The following is a 20635-nucleotide window of genomic DNA, read 5'->3' as shown; positions in this document are numbered from 1 at the left end:
GTATTATAATTTCAAAAAGTTGTTATAAATACCTTGAGAATTATGTGTGACAAAGTTTATTTTATACTACTTTTGAAATTTGTCAGTGGACTTGGTGTTAGGAAGTCTTGGATTGGGCTGATGGTGGGGAGGGAGGCAAGGTGACATTTCTAAAGTTTTTAGTCTAATTTTCCTCCAGGTAAATACATCACATGTATGGATTTCCCTGATATGGGAAATTCCTCTTCTAATGCACATTTTGATTTTTCTTTGCTTTACTTAAATTCACTGTGGTCAAAATAATTAATTGCTTGTTGGTGAACCTTCCTTAATTTAGCTAGGTTAATCTTTGACTAGCTTTGAATCTGTCACATTCAAAATCTTTCACTAGAGCTAGCTCTGAAATGGACTACTCCTGAACTTGGATTGTTCTGGGATAATTGTTGATTGTTCAGGGATCCTACATAGTTTAATGAAGCATTGGAGTAGGACCAGTGGAAAACATCATTGTTTATTTGTTTTGAGTCCATCTTTTCTCTGGTAAAGACACATCTGGAGATTAGCAAAGGCATTTTAACAAGAATAGAGGAGAGAGTGGCTTAGAGGGATTATGGATCATTAATTTAGATCTGGAAGAAAATTTGGAAGTCATTTAGTCCAACATTTCCATTTTACAGATGAAGAAATTAAAATACCGAAAGGTTAAGTTTTTTGTCAAGGTATCTGAGGAAGATTATATATATATATATATATACATATATATATATATATATATATATATATATATATATATATATATATATATATATATATATATATATATATATAACATACACACACACACACACACACACACACATATATATATATATATATATATATATATATATATATATGTATATATAACTAATATATTAGCTATGTGACCTTGGGAAAGTCACTGAATCTCTCAAAGAAGGAAATCATTGACCTTTATGAAAGACTTACTCTGTACCAGGTTCTAAACTAAAATTTGATTTTCATAAAAATCTGGGAAGTAGGTGCTATTATTATTCCAGGGCCTTCTCCAGTCTTCTTGATCTATATCCAATGGCAACCATTGGACCCAATTGAATATGGAAAGTGAAGCAGGTGACCTTGCACAGCCCTCCTGCACTTAAATCCAATTCATTTGCATGTCATGGCATCCCTTCCCTGATGTCATGGACCTCTTTTTTATACTTTTATACTTTTATACTTGATGGCACTGGATCAAACAGAGGTTAAGATGACTTGTCTGGGATTATACAAAAAAACAAATATCTGAGACTGAATCTGAACTGGTTTTCCTGAATCTGGGATCAGTATCCTATCTACCAGAGAGTTATGAAATTCTAAGTCCAATCTCTGATACATGCTGTCTATGTAACCCTAGTCAATAATTGAATATTCCTGGATTATAAATTAGATGGGAGTGGATGGAGGTTACACATCAGGAGCTCTCTATACTAGTGAAATTTTAAATTTCAAGTGTTAGCTAGCTTCAACACAAAGGCTTTCTTAAATTATAGAGAGGGTACTGATCTGCATTGTTAGAGAATTTTCTCATTTAAAAGTTTTCTATTCCAGTGAAAGCAGTTCCTATTCCTATTAAGCACCTATTAAATAAACAAAGAAACAAACTTTCCCTTCTCTGTCCAAGATGTCTAGAGAGGTTTGGGATTTCTTTAATGATCCTAAGAGATAACATTTTTAATTATTATATTTGACCATCTGGAACTAGGAATCTCTTACGACAAGAAAAAGAATGTCTTTATCTTAAAAAATACCTCCTAACTTAAAAAAAAAGTTGTTTTTTATTTGTGTGCTCATTCATTTATTCTTTTTGTTTGTTTTGCTATGGAATGAGGCTTTTTCACAAAATCTCTTGGTTTGGCTGCCAGTAGTCAAGCTTTTCCTTTACTTTTTAATCTACCAATAATGATTTTTGTTCTATATAGATATATATCTATATAGTTATATATATATATATATATATATATATATATAGTTATATATATATATATATATATATATATATATATAGTTATAGATATATATCTATATAGTTCACAGCAGAGTATAATTTTTGGGACTAAATAATACCATCATCTGAAAACATCAGTCTCATGTACAAATGTTGGCTGCTAGGTAGTGCAATGAATAGAGTACTTGACTTGGACTTAGGAAAATCTGATTTCAAACTTCAGATACTTACTCTTTCTTGTAAGTGAGCTTGAACAAATAACAATCCTTCTCTATTCAGTTTATTAATTGTAAAATGGGGACAATAATAACACATATTTCAGGGTTGTTGTGATGATCAAATGAGATAATATTTGCAAAAAAAGCAATTAGCACAATGCTTGGAACATAATAAATTTCTCTTCCCCCCTTTCCTTTGTACTTCCCTCCAACTCTTTCCCCAATCCCAACTAATTTATTATTTTGAAGGCTTGCTTTATGTGAGATATTTTTTTCTTCTTCTTTTTTGGGTAATAGTAGTTTCTAAAATGTCTTAAACATTTGAATTTTATTCTGTTTGCTTTCTTCCTTTTAGGATACTACTTCTCTTCATGATACTGCTCCTCTCCAACCTGTCTGTAAGACTAAACCATTTCTTCCTGCTGAATCACTGTTGCATCCACAGAGCCTCTCATATACTGACTGTCTTACCCCTGGACCTTTCAGTCATTTATCCGCTATCTGTCTTGGTGACAGACATATGAATTCCCCTACTTCATTTAATCACAACAGATTGTATAATAAGGTGAGAATTCTCTACTGAAATAGACTATTAGAATATTCTTGGTGCTATATTTCCAGATACCTAAAACTTAAATCAAAACCAGTGTGGCATAATAAATACATTCAAGTCCCATATCTGATAGATACTGTCTGTGTCACCCTGGCAAAGGATTTATATCTCCAGGAAATTCTCTAAGATTATAGGTTAGAGGGGAGTGGATATATACACCAGGAGTTCTATATACTACTGAAATTTCAATCATAGAGTAACCTTCCAAAATCCAATTCTTCTTCCCACCCACCCCTCAAACCTTCAGTATTATAGAAAATGGCATACTAAAATATTTAAATTGGTCAAAAACATTTTTAAAAGTTTATTTTAGGCCAATATTTATTTTTTATATTTGTTTTTTTTTCTTCCAGTTAAGAAGTATTTACTTTTTCTCATTTGTGAACCACCACTCTTTTCTACTGGAAGAAGAAAAGCAATACTCATGTAACAAATATGCATAGTAAAAAAAAACAAATTCCCTTATTGGACTTGTCTAATAATATTTGTCTTTTCTGTATCTTCAGTCTATCATATATCACCAGGTGAGGGGAGCAACATGGATCATCATTAGTTCCCTAAAAACATGATGGGTCATTGCATTGATCAGTTCTGGTCTTTCATAGTAATTTGCATTTACATTTATTTTATAAACCTTCTCCCAGTAGTTCTGCTTAGTTCACTCTCCTCAGTTCATACAAATCTTCAGATGTTTTTTTCTGAAACTGTCTCTTCCATAATTTCTTATGGCTCAATCAATAGTATTTCATTATATTACTATACCTATTACTTAATTAGTAGGTATGTCCTTAATTTTTAGTTCTTTGTCACTTCCTGTAGAATTGCTATAAATATTTTTATTATATATGACTCTTCAAACTCTTTTGTTTTGTGAGGCAAAACTTGCCTAGGGTCGCATAACTAGGAAGTGTTAAGTGTCTAAGCTGTATTTGAACTCAGGTCCTCCTGATTCTAGAGCCAGTGCATTGACCACTGCACTTCTAACTGTTCCACCCCTTTCCTTCTTTGGTGATCTCTTTTGGCTATATCTATAATGATAGATCTTAGATTAATACTTGACAAGAATATTTTAGAACCTTTTGCAAGGTTAAAAAAATTTGTTCATGTTATCCTCACAAGAAAAAAATGTCTAAAATATATAATACTGGAAAATTCAGCTATCTTTATTACTGATTGAATAGTTTTTAAAAGCTTAATTAAATAATTTTGCATTGACAAGAGGTACTTGTAATTTCAGTTGCTGGCCATATTAAAAAATAATACTTAAAACCCCACCACTTTCAAATACTTGTGGAAGATACATTTACATTGATTTCTCTCCTTATGTTATTAGTAGTAATATCATTTTGAAAATGAGTAAGTAACTTAGTACTTAATGAGAAATATAATAGAGAAAAGTAAAACAGATGTAGAATCATTTATAGTAAGTTTTGGAAAGAAGCCAGAAATTACTTATTCCTTCAGTATTGTCCCTTATTCCCTTGATGCTCCTTGGAACTCTATGCAGATCTTATCCCAATTTTTGGCATACGATGTAAAAAATGCTGGATCTGGAGTCTGAGTACTATGTGAAAAAGCTTGTTCTTCCCCTTTCTAGATGGATGATATTAGGAAAGAAATTTAACCTCTGTGAAATTCAGTTTTTTCATGTGAGGTATTTGAATTAAGTGATCTTCAAGGCCCCACCTACTGATAAATATATAGTACTTAATGGAAGTACCTTGATAGAATGTATGGTACTTGAAAAGATTCATTTTTTCACTTAGATTATTCATACCATCCTCAATAATAGGAGTACAATACTTGATATAGTGGATGTATATCTTGAAAATTGTATGTTTAATTTTCATAATTCTTTATATGTATATACTACTCCTGGCTATAAGAATATATATATATATATATATATATATATATATTCTTGCTTGAAGGTAAACCATTTTTTGGGTGAAATTACTTTCTTCTCAGTTTAGACTTCACTTTAGCATACCCTGATACCCTTTATTCTTTGGCTTTTGCCATACCTGACGACTACCTGTTTGATTTTTTTGTTTTGTTTTGTTTTTTGCTGTTGTTGTTTTTTGTTTTTGTTTTTCAAAATCCCTCAGTGTATTGCTAGAGAAAGAATTGTAACTCTGCTGATTTGGTCCATTGTAAATTCACATCATCTAACTTTAAGGGGACCTTCAAGTACTTCTCATCAATCCTTATGATTCATCACTTGTTAGTTCTTTAGTATAAAACATCCAGTGGGTATTCTTTAAAACTCCATTTCTCTCCTTTCTATCATTCTAAATAGAAAGCCTTACTTCCTACTTTGCTAAGGAGATAGGCACCTTCATCTTTATCTCTTTGTCACTTAAAAAAAATAGCAAAACTTTGCCTGCTATCCTCCTCAGATTCTATCTGGTCTGACAAGTAGAGGAAAGTCTCTTATTTTCCAGCTCCTATGCAGCATGTTGGCTATTGTAGTAGAAGGATAAGAGGGACACAGTAGGATTCTTTAGCTTAAGGACTTTTGAAATAAACTGGCCTGATAAGGGAATATGGATCAAAAGGGAAGAAGGGGGCCTGGCAACTCTTGGCAAAAACACTTAAGAGTCTACATGCCAATGATTAGACAAACTGAGATAATTATGTTTTGAGCTTAACATTCAAATATTTGCTCAGTAATAAATAACTGAAGACTTAACTCAAGATCTCACATTTTAGTAGCCTTCTATCCACTATATTTACTCAGTTTTTTTATGCATATACTTTTTGTAGCCTTTGTATATTTCTGGTTTATACATTGCTTTACCTTAGTATTTCAGTCTACTGTGATTATTTTACTATCCCTATCTGTTTTGAAGCTTCTCAATGACCCATGCTTCCACACTTTCATAAATGGGAGAAATCAGTCGACACCATATATAATACTCATTTGTAGTCCTTGAAGAGATGACCTTGAGTATCCATTAGTGAGTTGGTAGAAATTATTTAACTTGGTTCTTTCAATTTCTTCCCTTATTACATCCTATCAAATCTTGTTTCTGTTAAGCTTTCTTTCTAGCATCTTTACTTTTTCTTTTCCCCATAAAGTAGGTGATTCTTAGACTCTTGTGTCTATTGGCAGCCCAGTGAAACTATGGTTTATTTCTCATAATAGTGTGGGTTTCTTCTCATAATAATGTTGTTAAATTCATCAAATAAAAATGCATAAGCTTAGAAAAGAAACCAATTAAATGGAAATACAGTTTGTCTACCTACCTACTTATCTATCTATCTATCTATCTATCTATCTATCTATCTATCTACCTAAAAATACAGAGACCTCATTGAAAATCCCTGATATAGAGCCTTTTCTCTGAGAAGGCCTTGTAAAGGCCTCTCCTATATTGATTGAAAACAAAACAAAACAAAACAAAATAACAACCTTCATTCAACTTTGATATCTCCTCTAGCTGCTGCATTATTTCTTTCCTTCCTTTACCTCAACACTTTTTAAAATGAATCCAATTTAATTGGACATTTATTGAATATCTACTAAGTGCCAGGCTTTGTGCCAATTATTGAAATTAATGTTCTATGCCCACAACTTTAATTTACTCAGTACCTATTTGCTCTTTTGCACCCTGAAACCTTGACTTTCATTTTCTCAACTCACTGAAATTGAACTCTCAAAACCATTGACTGTAATGTCTGAGCTAGCTTACTGGAGGGCCTTGGGACCAGCCTTGGTCTCAGCAGAATAGTCAGGAATAAAGTCCAAAGTCTTTTTTGTCTCCTTCAGTCTCCCAGTCTGAACCAGTCTGCTCTAGTCTTTTCCAGCAGTCTGACTGACTGTCCCCAGTTTTTTCCAGAGTCTTTCAGTCTGCCAGTCTTCCCCGTAGTTTAGGAGGCAGGAGAGCCACAAAGTGTTATGGGCCAGAACTCTACTTGAAACAAGGATTCTTACAAGGTATTAAGTCAGTGGAATTGATAAGACAATGGCTATTTTGTTTAGCCTGGTGATTAATAGTTCTCGAGTTCAGTATGATTGATTTAATCATATAACAAATAATGGTTTCCTAGTGATATAATGATTGGTTTATACTCAGTATACTGCATATAAACTAGGACAAATTCAGCCAGAGAGATTCATTTCATCTCCCACCTTTGTGGTGGACGGAGGCTGGAGCACAAGCCCTGGGAATGAGACAGACTTCAAGACAGATACCACTCTGGTGGCCCTCCTATCTCCACCATAGAAACCAAGACACATTCCGGAGGACCTCAAGAAAGCTAGCCCCGGGCCCCAGACAAAGAAACTTAGACTGGCAAGGAGATAATAAAGAATTTGGACTTTAACACCTGTCTATTCTCATGGTGATTGCTCCAGAGATCTCCAGAAAACCAACCAGAACACTACAACGAAGAGGATAGTCAAAGATAGAATGTCTCTCTTCCAGTTCTTGATAGTATTGTAATTACATCATTATGTAATTATGTGTGAACTTAGAGATACTGATTAAGTGTGAACTTAGAGAACCATTACATCACCATATTGAGTACTAAGTATATATGTGAACTAGAGAATAATCATCTCATCAATTCTACTGAGTTAACACTTTGTTTCAAGTATACTTGTCTCAAGTATTCTTCTCCAGAGTTCTGGCTCTCTACAATTGACCTTCTAATCATCATAGTCTGTTTTATTGTTGGGGCCTGTTTTTGTTCCTTATACAAAATTTAAGTTTTTTTTTTTTTATATATAAATTATCTTTGAATTAAATTTAGAATTAAAGTCTGATATCAAAAAATCACTACATTGTGTTATTGGAAACAGTCTCAGAGAGACCAAGTGATTCTCTCAGGTCATACTGAGTTACTTGGGGTTCTCATCTCAAGATCAGCTATTCTGACTCCAAGCCTAATTTTCTTTTCACAATGTAAGGCACGCTCCCTATTTTTGCATTTTTATTCCAATACTGCTAGGACTCAATTCTTTTAGAAAGATTACTATTTATATGTACCTTCTTAAAAGCTGTAACATGAAACCTCAACCTACTTTCAAGGCCTTAGGTAAGGAAAAAAATTCAGCAGCTATAGGGTATATACAACACATGAACAGTCATTGCATCTCTTTATATATCTATCTTTCTTCTCTCCTTTTGTTCCACTTCTTCTATATATCCTAAAATCTTTATACTCATTTAATACTCCTTACATCCTCCTGTCCTGCTAAAGCTAGTCAGTATCTTGACTATTGACTCTTGGGACTCTAATATTACAGAGTATCATTCCTTTTCCTTGTTAGGTTCTTACTAAGTGCTAATGAGATAATGAGATATTAGATTCTTACTAAGTGCTAAGTCGGTACTTAACAATTCTCTAGTTCTAGTCTTTACTGAGAGTTTTACTTGTGAATTCCTGGGGAAGAGCTTGCATGCTTAGGAGGAGCAAGTTCATTGGTTGAAGTAATTTTTCCCAGAAGCCCTTGCATTATCCCATGCCCATTCTCTGGGAGGATAAAAGAGGGCAGCTCTGGAGGAAGAGAGAGTTTTGTCTGGATGAGACTTGAGGCTGATCTCTGCAGGAAGGGAAGTCGGCTCTCTACAGGAAGAAGAATCTGTCTGAGAGATTTGAGTTGACACAGCAGATCTCCTCCCAGAGAGCGATCGGTAGCTTCTGGAGACAACAGCACTTTACACTGGGGCTCGGAATCCAATTAGAGAAAGGATATTTTCCGTACATTCCCTCCGTGTGGGTGAGAACTCAGCCTGGGATGGAGAACTGGGCTGGCTGCTGAGATAATTTAAGTGGAATCCACCATGGAACAGGACGCTGGACAGAGGCTGGACATCCCAGGGTAAAATCCTAGACCTAAGGCCTTCAGCATCCACCCCTCCCTCCACTTGGATAAATGAGGATGAATGATTCAGGCAATCTTGAGTTATGCTGCCCAAGAAAGGGTCCTTTAGTATCTTGAGGCCTCAGTTTACCCATCTGGAATTTTTGCTGAATCTCTCATTCCCTGCCAGCACCTCCTCACTTAAAATGACATTATATTTACTTTGTACATGCTTATTTCTCTTCTTTCTTCTCTTTCTGTTTTCCCTAATGTTTCTACCCACCCTTCGATTCTGTCCTTTTTTTTTTTTTTTTTTCCAATCTCTGGGACAGATTCTTCTTCCTGTAGAGAGCTGACTTCCCTTCCTGCAGAGAGCAGCCTCAAGTCTCATCCAGACAAAACTCTCTCTTCCTCCAGAGCTGGATGGGCGTGGGATAATGTAAGGGCTTCTGGGAAAAATTACTTCAACCAATGAACTTGCTCCTCCTAAGCATGCAAGCTCTTCCCCAGGAATTCACAAGTAAAACTCTCAGTAAAGACCAGAACTAGAGAATTGTTAAGTACCAACTTAGCACTTAGTAAGAACCTAACATTTCCTCTTTCTTCTTCTTCTTTCCTCTTATTTCTCTTCCTCTTCTAAATATTACAGTGCCAACATAGAGTCAAGAAGACTTGACACTTACAGCTGTATGGCCTTGGCCATATCATTTATCCTGTGCTTGACTCACTTTCCTAATCTTTAAATATAACAAATATAAATATGATAATATAATAAATGTAATATGCATTAACAGTAGAATACAATATAGCACCTACTTCCAAGAGTTATTTTGAGGATCTAATGGGATAATCCTTTTATTTTCATAAAGTGCTTATCATAGTGCCTGGCACATAGTAGGCACCATATAAATATTAGCTTCTATTACTACTATCATGTCTAAAAATTTTCATTCTTTCCCTTCCCTTCTCTTAACACAAAGAAATTTTGCTTTAGTTCTTTCTGTCTGTCTCTCAGTGTCTTTGTCTATCTCTGTTTATAACTCCTCCTCTTCTTCCCTCTTCTCTCTCTCTCTCTCTCTCTCTCTCTCTCTCTCTCTCTCTCTCTCTCTTTCTCTCCATTCTATATTTTATAATAGCTCAGAGGATACAGAAGTTGCTGTATTCAAAGAGAGTAGATAAAGAAAAAGAAAACTCATTGTTACTGACCTGTTGGATGGATAGATTTTTTTTTTTTAATTTACCAGTTAGGTAATTAATGGTGTTTTCTTAGCAACAAAGGAACTTAAATGCTTTTTACCTGAATTCTATAAAGAGAGTGTTAAATGGCAGAACAGAGGACAAATATTTCAAATCCTAGCTTTTACATTCACATGGTCAACTACTAGACAACAAGGACATACTGCATTTTCAGTCTGAATTATCTAAAAATTATGGTTATCATTGGAACTTGGTTTGTGGCCAATGATTTTTTTAAAGATTTTTTTTCTTTTTCAATCTCTCTAACCTCTGACAAATGATCTTTCTATTTATGTACAGAGCACCATGCTAGGACCTAAGAAAGAGGAGTCATAGACTTTCCTGTTGGGAGGTTACAATCTATAAGGGTAGATTAGGCACAGACACAGATCAATGCAAAGGAGAGAAAGATGATTAATAAGTGCATAAAAGAGATACCATTCAAATATTTTGGGAACTTATAAAAAATAATCTATTGCTGATTTCCCTTTTTTTGTTTCTCTTTGCCCACTGTACTCAATTCTTTTTATCCTTACCTTGCCTTCATAGTTATTAAATCATATTGCATATCTTTATATAATAATTATTCTCAACACAATTTGCCTTTGCTCATTTAACTATTTGCATTTGCTTACTTTTGCAATAGCATAGGACCCCTTGCAAAGATTCACTTTGCTTTCCATTTGCTTTCTCATGCTGTAATCATTTTACATTTTCTTTTCTCTTTAACAGAGATATCACAATAATTCCAAAGGACCTAGAGATTCTGGAGGCAAAATGTTATAGTGGCAAAAATCTCTGCCTTTTCTTAGTTGAAGATTTTTATTAACCATTCCTTCATGATATGTTATAAACTATTGTTAAAATTTGAAGTCAAGATCATTGCTGTAAAGTTTACAGATTAATCTCTTTCTCCTTACAAAAACCAGGAAATTTGCCATTCTTTAAATCTGTAGTATTTTCTCATTCTACATGATTTTTATTTGGTGGATTAATGATAGTAGATCCCATCAAACAATTCTTTCAGTGAAAGTAGTAATAATAACAATGGACACATATAGTGATTTTGGATTTCCAAAATACTTCATATAAATCATTTAAATTAACTCATTGCTCATTGTATAATCTTGTTGTTGCAGTGTACAATGTTCTCTTGGTTCTACTTACTCCACTTAGCATACATTTGTGTAAGTCTCTGCAGGCCTTCCTAAAATTGTCCTGTCGATAGTTTTTTTAATAGAAAATTATAATCCATAATATTCGTATACCATAATTTATTCAGCCATTCCCCAACTGGTGGTCACCCACACAGTTACCAGTTCCTTGCCACTACAAAAAAAGGCTGCTACAAACATTTTTGCACATGAAACATGTGTATTCTCATCAAAGCTATTTTGTGCCAACATGAATTATGTCTTAGAATATTGTGGAAGAAATATTGGAGATCAACAATTTTCTGGAGACTGTCTGCTATTAGTCTCCTCAGGATTGAAAACCTGCTCTCTTTCTGTATAGAAGCTATTGATCTTCCTTTTGATTTTTTTACTCATTTTTAAAAGCCTGTAGGGTCTGCTTTCAGGGTCAGGAGGTTATCAGCTTCCTCTGCAGAACAGGGATAAGTGTATGGACAGTCTGCCAACCGGCTACAAAGAGTGGCCAGGAATGTGAGTGCTCTGGGAAATAGTTCCCCACAGGAAGTGACTCAGGCCTGTATGGGGCAGAACTGTGAAGGTACCCTGGGAAGAAACTCTGCTGTGTGGATTAATGACTGCCCTGAGGCAAGAGGCTGAGCAGTAGAATTGTCACTATCCCAAACCAAAGCCTGCTGTGGGGCTGTCTCCCCCAAGGCAACAGAAGTGGCTCTGTCCAGGGAAGCACAGTTGTGCTAGGGAAGTTCTATTGCCCTAGGCTGAGCCCCACACTGTGTAGATTAGAGGCTGCCACAGCCTGTACCCCCCTGCCTTGTAGATTTGCAACTGCTCTGTTGGTGCTGCAAAATGCAACTGCACAGCTATGCTGGTCTATGCTAAGTCACTTCTGGTTTGGGGTGTTAGGTTCTGGCATTTTTAAAGTACCCTGTACCTCTGGCTCTAATCTCTCTGCTGGTCCACTGCTTTACATTGAAGGCAAAGCAGTCATCCTATAGCAGAGTCATTTCCACTACTTTTCTAGCCACAGAGGCTACCCCCATCCCTGATCCACTCAGAACTCCAGTCTTTCCTATCTCTCTGCATGCACAGGTCTGTTCCCGCCCCTCGGGACAAACCTGCTCTGGCAGTGCTCCAGATTATCTTTGGCTGGTAAGTTGTTGTACCTTTAATCTTCCTGAATTTCACCAGTCAAGTGCTATTGTTGAGGCTGAATTCAAAGATTGATCGTGAGGGCATGAGAGGAGCTTAGAAAGTTGCATGTGCCTTCTCTGCCATCTTGGCTCCACCTGGAATCATTTAAATTTAAACCTTGCACAATGGATTCACAAGAAGGAAAGAAAAATTGGAAGTTCACATTTTTTATTATGAAAATTATAAAGTTTGTGCCTTACAACAAACCCATTGTTATGCTGAGGCCATGACTGATATTTTCCTATTCATTCTTTTTTTTTTATTTTTTTATTTTTATTTTATTTTTATTCATTTTTCCAAATTATCCCCTCCCTCTCTCCACTCCCTCCCCCCGATGACAGGTAATCCCATACATTTTACATGTGTTACAATATAACCTAGATACAATATATGTATGTAAATACCATTTTCTTGTTGCACATTAATTATTAGCTTCTGAAGGTATAAGTAACCTGGGTAGATAGACAGTAGTGCTAAAAATTTACATTCACTTCCCAGTGTTCCTTCTCTGGGTGTAGTTATTTCTGTCCATCATTGATCAACTGGAAGTTAGTTGGATCTTCTTTATGTTGAAGATTTCCACTTCCATCAGAATACATCCTCATACAGTATTGTTGTTGAAGTGTATAGTGATCTTCTGGTTCTGCTCATTTTACTCAGCAACAGTTGATTTCAGTCTCTCCAAGCCTCTCTGTATTCCTCCTGCTGGTCATTTCTTACAGAGCAATAATATTCCATAACCTTCATATACCACAATTTACCCAACCATTCTCCAATTGATGGACATCCATTCAACTTCCAGTTTCTAGCTACAACAAAAAGAGCTTCCACAAACATTTTGGCACATACAGGTCCCTTTCCACTCTTTAGTATTTCTTTGGAATATAATCCCAATAACAGCAATGCTGGGTCAAAGGGTATGCACAGTTTGATAACTTTTTGGGCATAGTTCCAAATTGCTCTCTAGAATGGCTGGATTCTTTCACAACTCCACCAACAATGTATCAGTGTCCCAGTTTTCCCACATCCCCTAAAACATTCATCATTATTTGTTCCTGTCATCTTAGCCAATCTGACAGGTGTGTAGTGGTATCTCAGAGTTGTCTTAATTTGCATTTCTCTGATCAGTAGTGATTTGGAACACTCTTTCATATGAGTGGAAATAGTTTCAATTTCATCATCTGAGAATTGTCTGTTCATATCCCTTGACCATTTATCAATGGAGAATGGTTTGGTTTCCTATAAATCAGGGTCAGTTCTCTATATATTTTGGAAATGAGACCTTTGTCAGAACCTTTACTTTTAAAAATATTTTCCCAATTTGTTACTACCCTTCTAATCTTGTTTGCATTAGTATTGTTTGTACAGAAACTTTTTAGTTTGATGTAGTCAAAATCTTCTATTTTGTGATCAATAATGATCTCTAGTTCTCCTCTGGTCATAAATTCCTTCCTCCTCCACAGGTCTGAGAGGTAGACTATTCTCTGTTCCTCTAATCTATTTATGATCTCATTCTTTATGCCTAAATCATGGACCCATTTTGATCTTATCTTGGCATATGATGTTAAGTGTGAGTCCATATCTAATTTCTGCCATACTAATTTCCAGTTTTCCCAACAGTTTTTTCCGAATAATGAATTTTTGTCCCTAATGTTGGTATCTTTGGGTTGTCAAAGATTAGATTGTTTTAGCGGCTTCCCTGAGGTTTGAGACTGAACAGTAAAGGCGACTCAAAGCCTAGCCTATGTGTCCCGGTGGGGCGTGGATGTCTGCAGCAGGTGATGTGAAAAGCCCCTGCGCTCAAACTGGAAGTGTCTGCCAGAAACCGCGGTCCCTAGTTCAAAGGTTCTGCTTCTCTGGGACTTCCCGGGGCTGATTTCCACAGCCTCCAGCCTAGCCAGGCACTATGAGTTACCGCCCCACCCACTTTTCAATCTCTTAACTACCCCCAGGTGAAAGCCTGGATTGCCTATGTCAGCCACACCCACGGCACAGAGATCTGCTGAGTCACCCCCAGGATCCGGGAAGATCCAATCTGGTTTTAAAATTTTAAAGTGGCTTGATTTCTCTTCTGAACTATTGTATTATAAGCAGAGAAGAGCTAATAGCCTGTGCCAGATTCCTCTATCTCAGTGGCTTCTCTGATCCCAGAGCCCTCCCCAGCGCGACCCGGCCCAGTGTGCCACTACCCCACCGTCTGCACTGGCCTCTCTTCTTCCTCCCCTGGGAGCTGACCTTTCCTGTTGAAACTCCAGATTCTCTTCAGCTGGTAAGTCGTGCTTCCAGTCCTTGTGGATTCTATCAGTCCAGCACTATTTCTGAGGCTGATTATATCTAGTTGGTTGTGAGGGAAGAAAGGAGCTTACACAGTCACGTGTATCTTCTCCACCATCTTGCCTATTCATTCTTAATCATGTTTACTAAGATGTTTTGGCCTGTTTGCTGCCTATAGGTTTTTAGTTTCTTAAGTCGAGTGCTTCTTTTGTTCATTTTCCTTTTCCTTCTATAAAGTATGCCATAGCTACAATGTTTACAAAGAATTATTATGAATTTGTGGCACTGTCCTCTTTGCCTCTTGCAGTCTGCACTCACTATAAACTATGATATGTATGCCACAATGACAAGATTGCTTTTCTATTAAGGGAGGTCAGATTTGGTCATGAGGAACATCTTGCTCTTTTGCTTTCTATTCAATTCTTAGTTTTCATTTTCTTAAAAATTTAGAAAACTTTAATAATTCCTCTAAGAAATTTTTTCTTATTTGCTTTGATTTACCTCCCTTTTCATGGTGGTGAAGACATTTTAAGAATTTCCTTTGAGAATGCCATGGAAATTAAAATTCAAAGAAGACCATAACTCAAAGGATCAGAGATTTAAACACAGGATCATTGAGTCTAAAGAGAGGTTACTCCTCCTAGCTATCAACATTTATTAATCACTTTTTTTTTTTTGTGCCAGGAACTGTTCTAAGCACTGGAGCTATAAAGAAAGACAAAAGACAGTTTCTGACCTCTGAGAGCTCATATTCAATGGTCTCTTCAGATTGAATGTTCCTTATCCTAATTTTGATCTTGGCTGTATCCTTAAGGTGAGGTTACTGGCTTAATCTTAGGTTGGGGTTCTAAATAGTAGGCTAAGGGTGATAGAAAAGCTTTCTTGTCTTGTTCCACGGCACCATGGATAGTTTGTTATAATTGTAGAATTGAATAGAAATTCATTAAAATGGAACATATATAGAATGCAAACTCAATGTAATAAAAGAAAATCATTTAGGGTTCAAAAATAAAGTATTTATGAACTATACAAAAAAAGGCAATTAAGGGGTTCATCTATTGTAATAGATATACATAAAATAAGCCTCTAGACTTTGATCTAGATGAAAATTTGACCACAAAGTATTTTCATATTAATCACATTAAACAAAAATCAATAGCAACATATTGCTCTTCATCTTTTGAGTATTAAAGCAGTTATTCTTTACTTGATGTCAGTCTTCACTCCCAGCTCTTGATATTCCAATTGAATAATAACCTAATGTAGCAGATATCATAGACATCCTTTCCTCTTAAAAACAACTCTTTATGTGTGAGATTGCTTTTTTGAAGTTACATTGTCACTGGCAACAGTTACAGGTTTCTCACTGCTAGCAAGATTGAAACTAGCTTTAGTCAACAAATATTTATTGAGGTGCTTTCTATGTGCTCTGTCTAGTGCTTAAGTTCTAGGAATACAAATAAAGACAAAAAGTGTCCTCTAGTACCTTGCTTTTCTGTATAGTTTTTAAGAGGAACAGAAAAAGTAATCCAAACATCCCTCTTAAAAATCTTTATGTATATGTAGTGTGGTAGTGTGATGTTTTATCTCTTAATGACAATCCTGACTTTGCTTTAAGATGTATATTTACTTAGAGATTCAAGACTGGTGAGGGGAAATAATAATGAATAATAGCAATCATGCCATCACCTGCCTAGAGGATGACCACAAAAATGTCTGAATAAAGTGGCTTTTTGAAGAATCTAGCTTTAATACTTCAGTGGCTCTAGACCCTCAAAAATTTGGGCATTGATACCATCAGAACAGAATGTAACCTATCTAAATCTTTTCAGGCTGTGTGTTTCTTAGACAAGTCCAGTAGTTTTGCAGTCATGTCCAATTCTTTATGACCTCATTTGGGGTTTTCTTGACTGAGGTTATTGGTATATTTTGTCATATTCTTCTCCAACTCATTTTACAGATTAAGAAATTGAGACAAAGTGTTAAGTGCCTTGCCCAGAATCACACAGGCCAGATTTGAACTCAGAAAGATGGCTCTTCCTGATTCCAGGTTCGGCACTCAGTCTACTGCACCATCTAATGGTCCTGATTCTTAGATCCTTAGATTTGTCCTCCAATAACTCCTCCATAGGACATCCATCCAGTGTTCTGGGACCCCCCTCTTGGACTCTTAATATTTCATGAGTACCAGAACATATTCAGGCTATCCCCATTCTTCTTCTCTATATATTATTAGTTCATCTTTTATTAAAATTCTTTTGTGCATATTTTCTTTCCTGCCTCATTTTGAGCAAAAGACATTATTGACAATATGCTTTTGCCTACTTCCTCTCACCATGATTCTCTCCATTGTCCCATGGGTTGTCTATAGTTCTCATATTTGAGGATATGTCAGGATTTGAAGGCATAAGATATCATAGTAATGATAATTTTTAAAAATTCCAGATAAGGAATGCCTGACTTTGGATTCTGTTTCTAAGATATTTTGGCTATGTGACTATGGAAATATCACTTAACCTCTCAGTGCTCTAGAAAACTTTCTAACAACATAAAATTGTAAAGAAGATGCCAACTTGAATGAATTAAGGGAATTTTATTACCAGGAAATTCTGTATACCAATGAAATAACAGATGTAATCAAAATTAAAAATTAAATAAAAATCTCATGATTCTAGAAAGGAGGTAGAGAGGTTAGGTTATTTGGAAGGAATTGATGTCAGGATAAGAAAGGAAATGTGATCTAGGAAAATGAGAACAGGATTTGTAGTAAGAACACTTGGATTAGAATCTCTGATTATATTCTTTATAATCTGCATGAACTAAGCAATCATAGTATCATAGATCTAGAGATGTTAAAGGATTTCAGATTTTATTTGGTCCAAACTCCTCTTTTCAGTGATGAGAAAATTGTAGGACAAAAGTTAAATAACTTGCATAAAGTCATATGAGGCAAAAGCAATGTTTCAACCTAGAACTTCCTGACTCTAAGTCCAGTATTTTGGTCATATCATGTTGCTTCTTGCCTGAGAAAGTCCCTTTACTTTTTGGAGTCTATTAAAGAGATAAAGAGACAGAGTCAGAGAAACACACATAGAGATAGAGAGAGTGGAGTGAGAAGACAGGGGCTTGGGACAGAAACCTGGCGGTCCTTTATACCGAGAATATAGGACATGATTGATGCTTTTGGAAAAGTGGTACAGTGGATAGAACTTTGAACTTGTAATAAGGAAGATTCATCTTCATAAGTTAAATTAAGACCTCAGATAGCTACTAACTAGGTGACCTTGGGCAAGCTATTTAACCCTGCTTGCCTCAGTTTGCTCATTTATAAAATGAAATGGAAAAAGAAATGGTAAAGCACTTCAGTGTTTTTGACAAAAAAAATCTAAATGGGACTACGAAGAATAAAAAATGAATGAAAACAACTTGGGAACTATGAGCTCCTTTATTGTATAATATTGGTGCAATGCTTAGAAAACTGATCTTTTAAGTCAGAAGTCCTCATTTTAATCCCTGTTGCTGATTTGTGATGTATGGCCCTGAGCAAAAATCTTAATCTTAGTGTACTAGGCAATTCATAAAACTAAAAGTTGAAGATATGGTACCAAGATACATTAGTAGAGGGAATTTCTCATAGCATTGAAAATCACAATTCCAGTTCCCTATCTTTATCCCCATAAATAGCCCATCATTAAATAGTGGAAAATGAACTATAAATCATTTGGAAAATTTGTGCAGTGATTTCAGTAATCTTAAGCTATTCTCTGGCAAAAATACAAACAAAAACCAAACCAAAACAAAAAACCAATAACAAAATGAAAACCAATATCATATTGGTTTGACTACATATCATCAAGTACATTATCTCTAGAGAATCAAAATTGCAGGTGATTCAAAGGACAATGATTCTCACATCACAACAATCATATTGTGATTGTTGATATGAGGCAATTCTGGCTATTTGACTTATTGTATTTCCAAGAAAGGAGGAACAGAAAAGGGAAAAGAAGCAAGAACATAGGAAGTGCTGGCTGTTCTTGTGATTGATTCCCAATTTTGCGTAATTTCCAATATTTCAAATTATAGTTGCTATTTCTTTTATTCTCTTGATTTTTTCCTATTTAATTCCTTTCTTCTTTTCTTTACTGATTTTCTGCATCAGTATGTACACAACTTAAATCATGAAAATTATTTTTTACCAACATTCAATATACAAATTATATAACAATTTAATTAATTATTAGTAATTATAATAAGCATGCTAGATTTCTTTCTGGTCCCAATGATCCTACCAAGCAGGAGTTAAAATAATAACTGTTCTGAAAGGAATATTCTCTTTGGGAATGAGGAGATCTTAGTACAGATTAATTAGCTTCCATTAAACCCAATTAAAAATAGGTTCAAATGGTAAATCTAAAATATGTGTGAACTTCTTTTATGGAATCTGAGCTAAAGGCCCTTTGAAATGATAATTTGTTTTCTTAGTATAAGCTCATCATGAATAGATCTAAGGATGAGAAAGACCTTGTTTTAGGAAAATGTCTCAAAAAACAACACTCTAGTGAGGTAAGTAGTTGACAGATTTTATCTCTTTTTTCTGACTAGGGAAATGAACTCTGAAAACTTAAGGAATTTTTGTTCAAGGTCACATAGTAATTCAGAAGTATGTCAATGAGTTGTCTGAAGAGAAGAACTCAAGGAAGTAGGTTATCTGAAATGATTGGAGGTAGGAGAAAAAGGATTGAGCAGAAGGGTCAGTGGAATTTTATAGGATATTGAGATTTTTATTTTTGCTAAAAACAAAAAATTGATTGAGAGGAACAGTTCACATTCTTCATGTCTATGTCTATATATTTTTCCTGCCAATCTTCCCAAACTTTTGGTGAACTGACATGGTAGGTCAGAAACTTATAGAAAAAAAAAAAAAGCACACATGACTAGATGAAAAAGAACTGTTAAAGCAAATTAATAGGACAGATTATCTTGGCATTTGAGAATATTGTTAACGTTGTTCTACTTTATGTGCTCAGTTACAGACTTTTGGGTTTAACTGAGTTAGGGTAATTGATTCTACTCCAAAAGAAAAAAAAATATCATGTTCTTTGCTTCTAAAATATTTATGAAAGTCTTTGAAAGTTATGGAAACTAACTCTGGTAGAAGAATATTTAGAAGTGGAACCCCCCTCCTTCAGCATATTTTTCTTATCAAAGCAAAAAATATTTAAAGCATTTTGAGATATCCAGATAATCTAAAGTGGAACTATTTGTCCATCCCTTTCTTTTTCATTCAGCACTTATTAAATACATACTTTATATAGATTATGCTAGATTCTGTGGAGATATAAAGTTTAAATAAATTGAACTTCCTGCCTCTGTGGAGCTGACAGTTTAATGAAAACAACAATTATATGTTAAGCAAATTGAAGAATTACAAAACAATGTATATGAAATCTAAGCAAGAAGGACTGGAGAAAATGGATTAAGGAAGAAATCTTGGAGAAGATAGAATTAAATTGAGCTTTAAATGATGGCTAAGGATTCAATAGATGAAGATTGAGAGGGAGGAGACTTCTTGCCAAGATGGCTACCTGAAAAGGAGACAGACAACATCCTACATACCCAATTCAGCAAAAGATTCCCTATTTTGGTATGATGTCTCATCATTCTCATTATCTTGGGTGAAATTATTAATTGTTTCTATAATTTGCTGTTTCACCCAGTCGAATGTGGGTAAATTTATATAATAGGTTTGAAGACAATTCTGTATACCACTGATGATGTCAATACACCTAGACTTATTTCTTACTTATCCATAGGCTGATGAGAAAATAGATAAGAAATAAAAGCAGTTTTATAAACTGATCTGTAAATTATATGTTATTTGAATCTCCACTAGAGGGCAAAAAGAACATTACAACACTGGAAACTCCTTAATAACAACCTCATATTGGAAACATTGCATATGTATAGCATACAATGTTTCAGGGAATCTAATTGTCAGTCATAATTCTCAAAATGCATTTAATTTAATCATGCAAGAATTGACTTTTAAATTTCTTCCAGGAAACTGAGAACAATTAGCTTCTTATGTGTATTCTTCTTTTTTTGAGTTTAATCTTTGTGACACAAAATCTGTCTCAGAGCTCATTTGTTTCT

The 20635-nt window shown here is 35.0% G+C and overlaps 1 protein-coding gene across 1 annotated transcript in view; it reads left to right on the top strand.

Annotated features, from left to right (window-relative positions):
* The window catches only part of MLIP (muscular LMNA interacting protein), a 401644-nt gene that overhangs the window by 315435 nt on the left and 65574 nt on the right, over positions 1-20635 (top strand). The window contains exon 12 of the mRNA XM_074264711.1: positions 2558-2767. Within this exon, the coding sequence (XP_074120812.1) occupies positions 2558-2767 (210 nt within the window). The remainder of the gene's footprint in view (positions 1-2557; positions 2768-20635) is intronic.

This window comes from Sminthopsis crassicaudata, chromosome 4 (assembly GCF_048593235.1).
Source record: "Sminthopsis crassicaudata isolate SCR6 chromosome 4, ASM4859323v1, whole genome shotgun sequence".
Lineage (NCBI taxonomy): Eukaryota > Metazoa > Chordata > Mammalia > Dasyuromorphia > Dasyuridae > Sminthopsis > Sminthopsis crassicaudata.
This window is presented reverse-complemented; position numbering and strand designations above follow the sequence as displayed.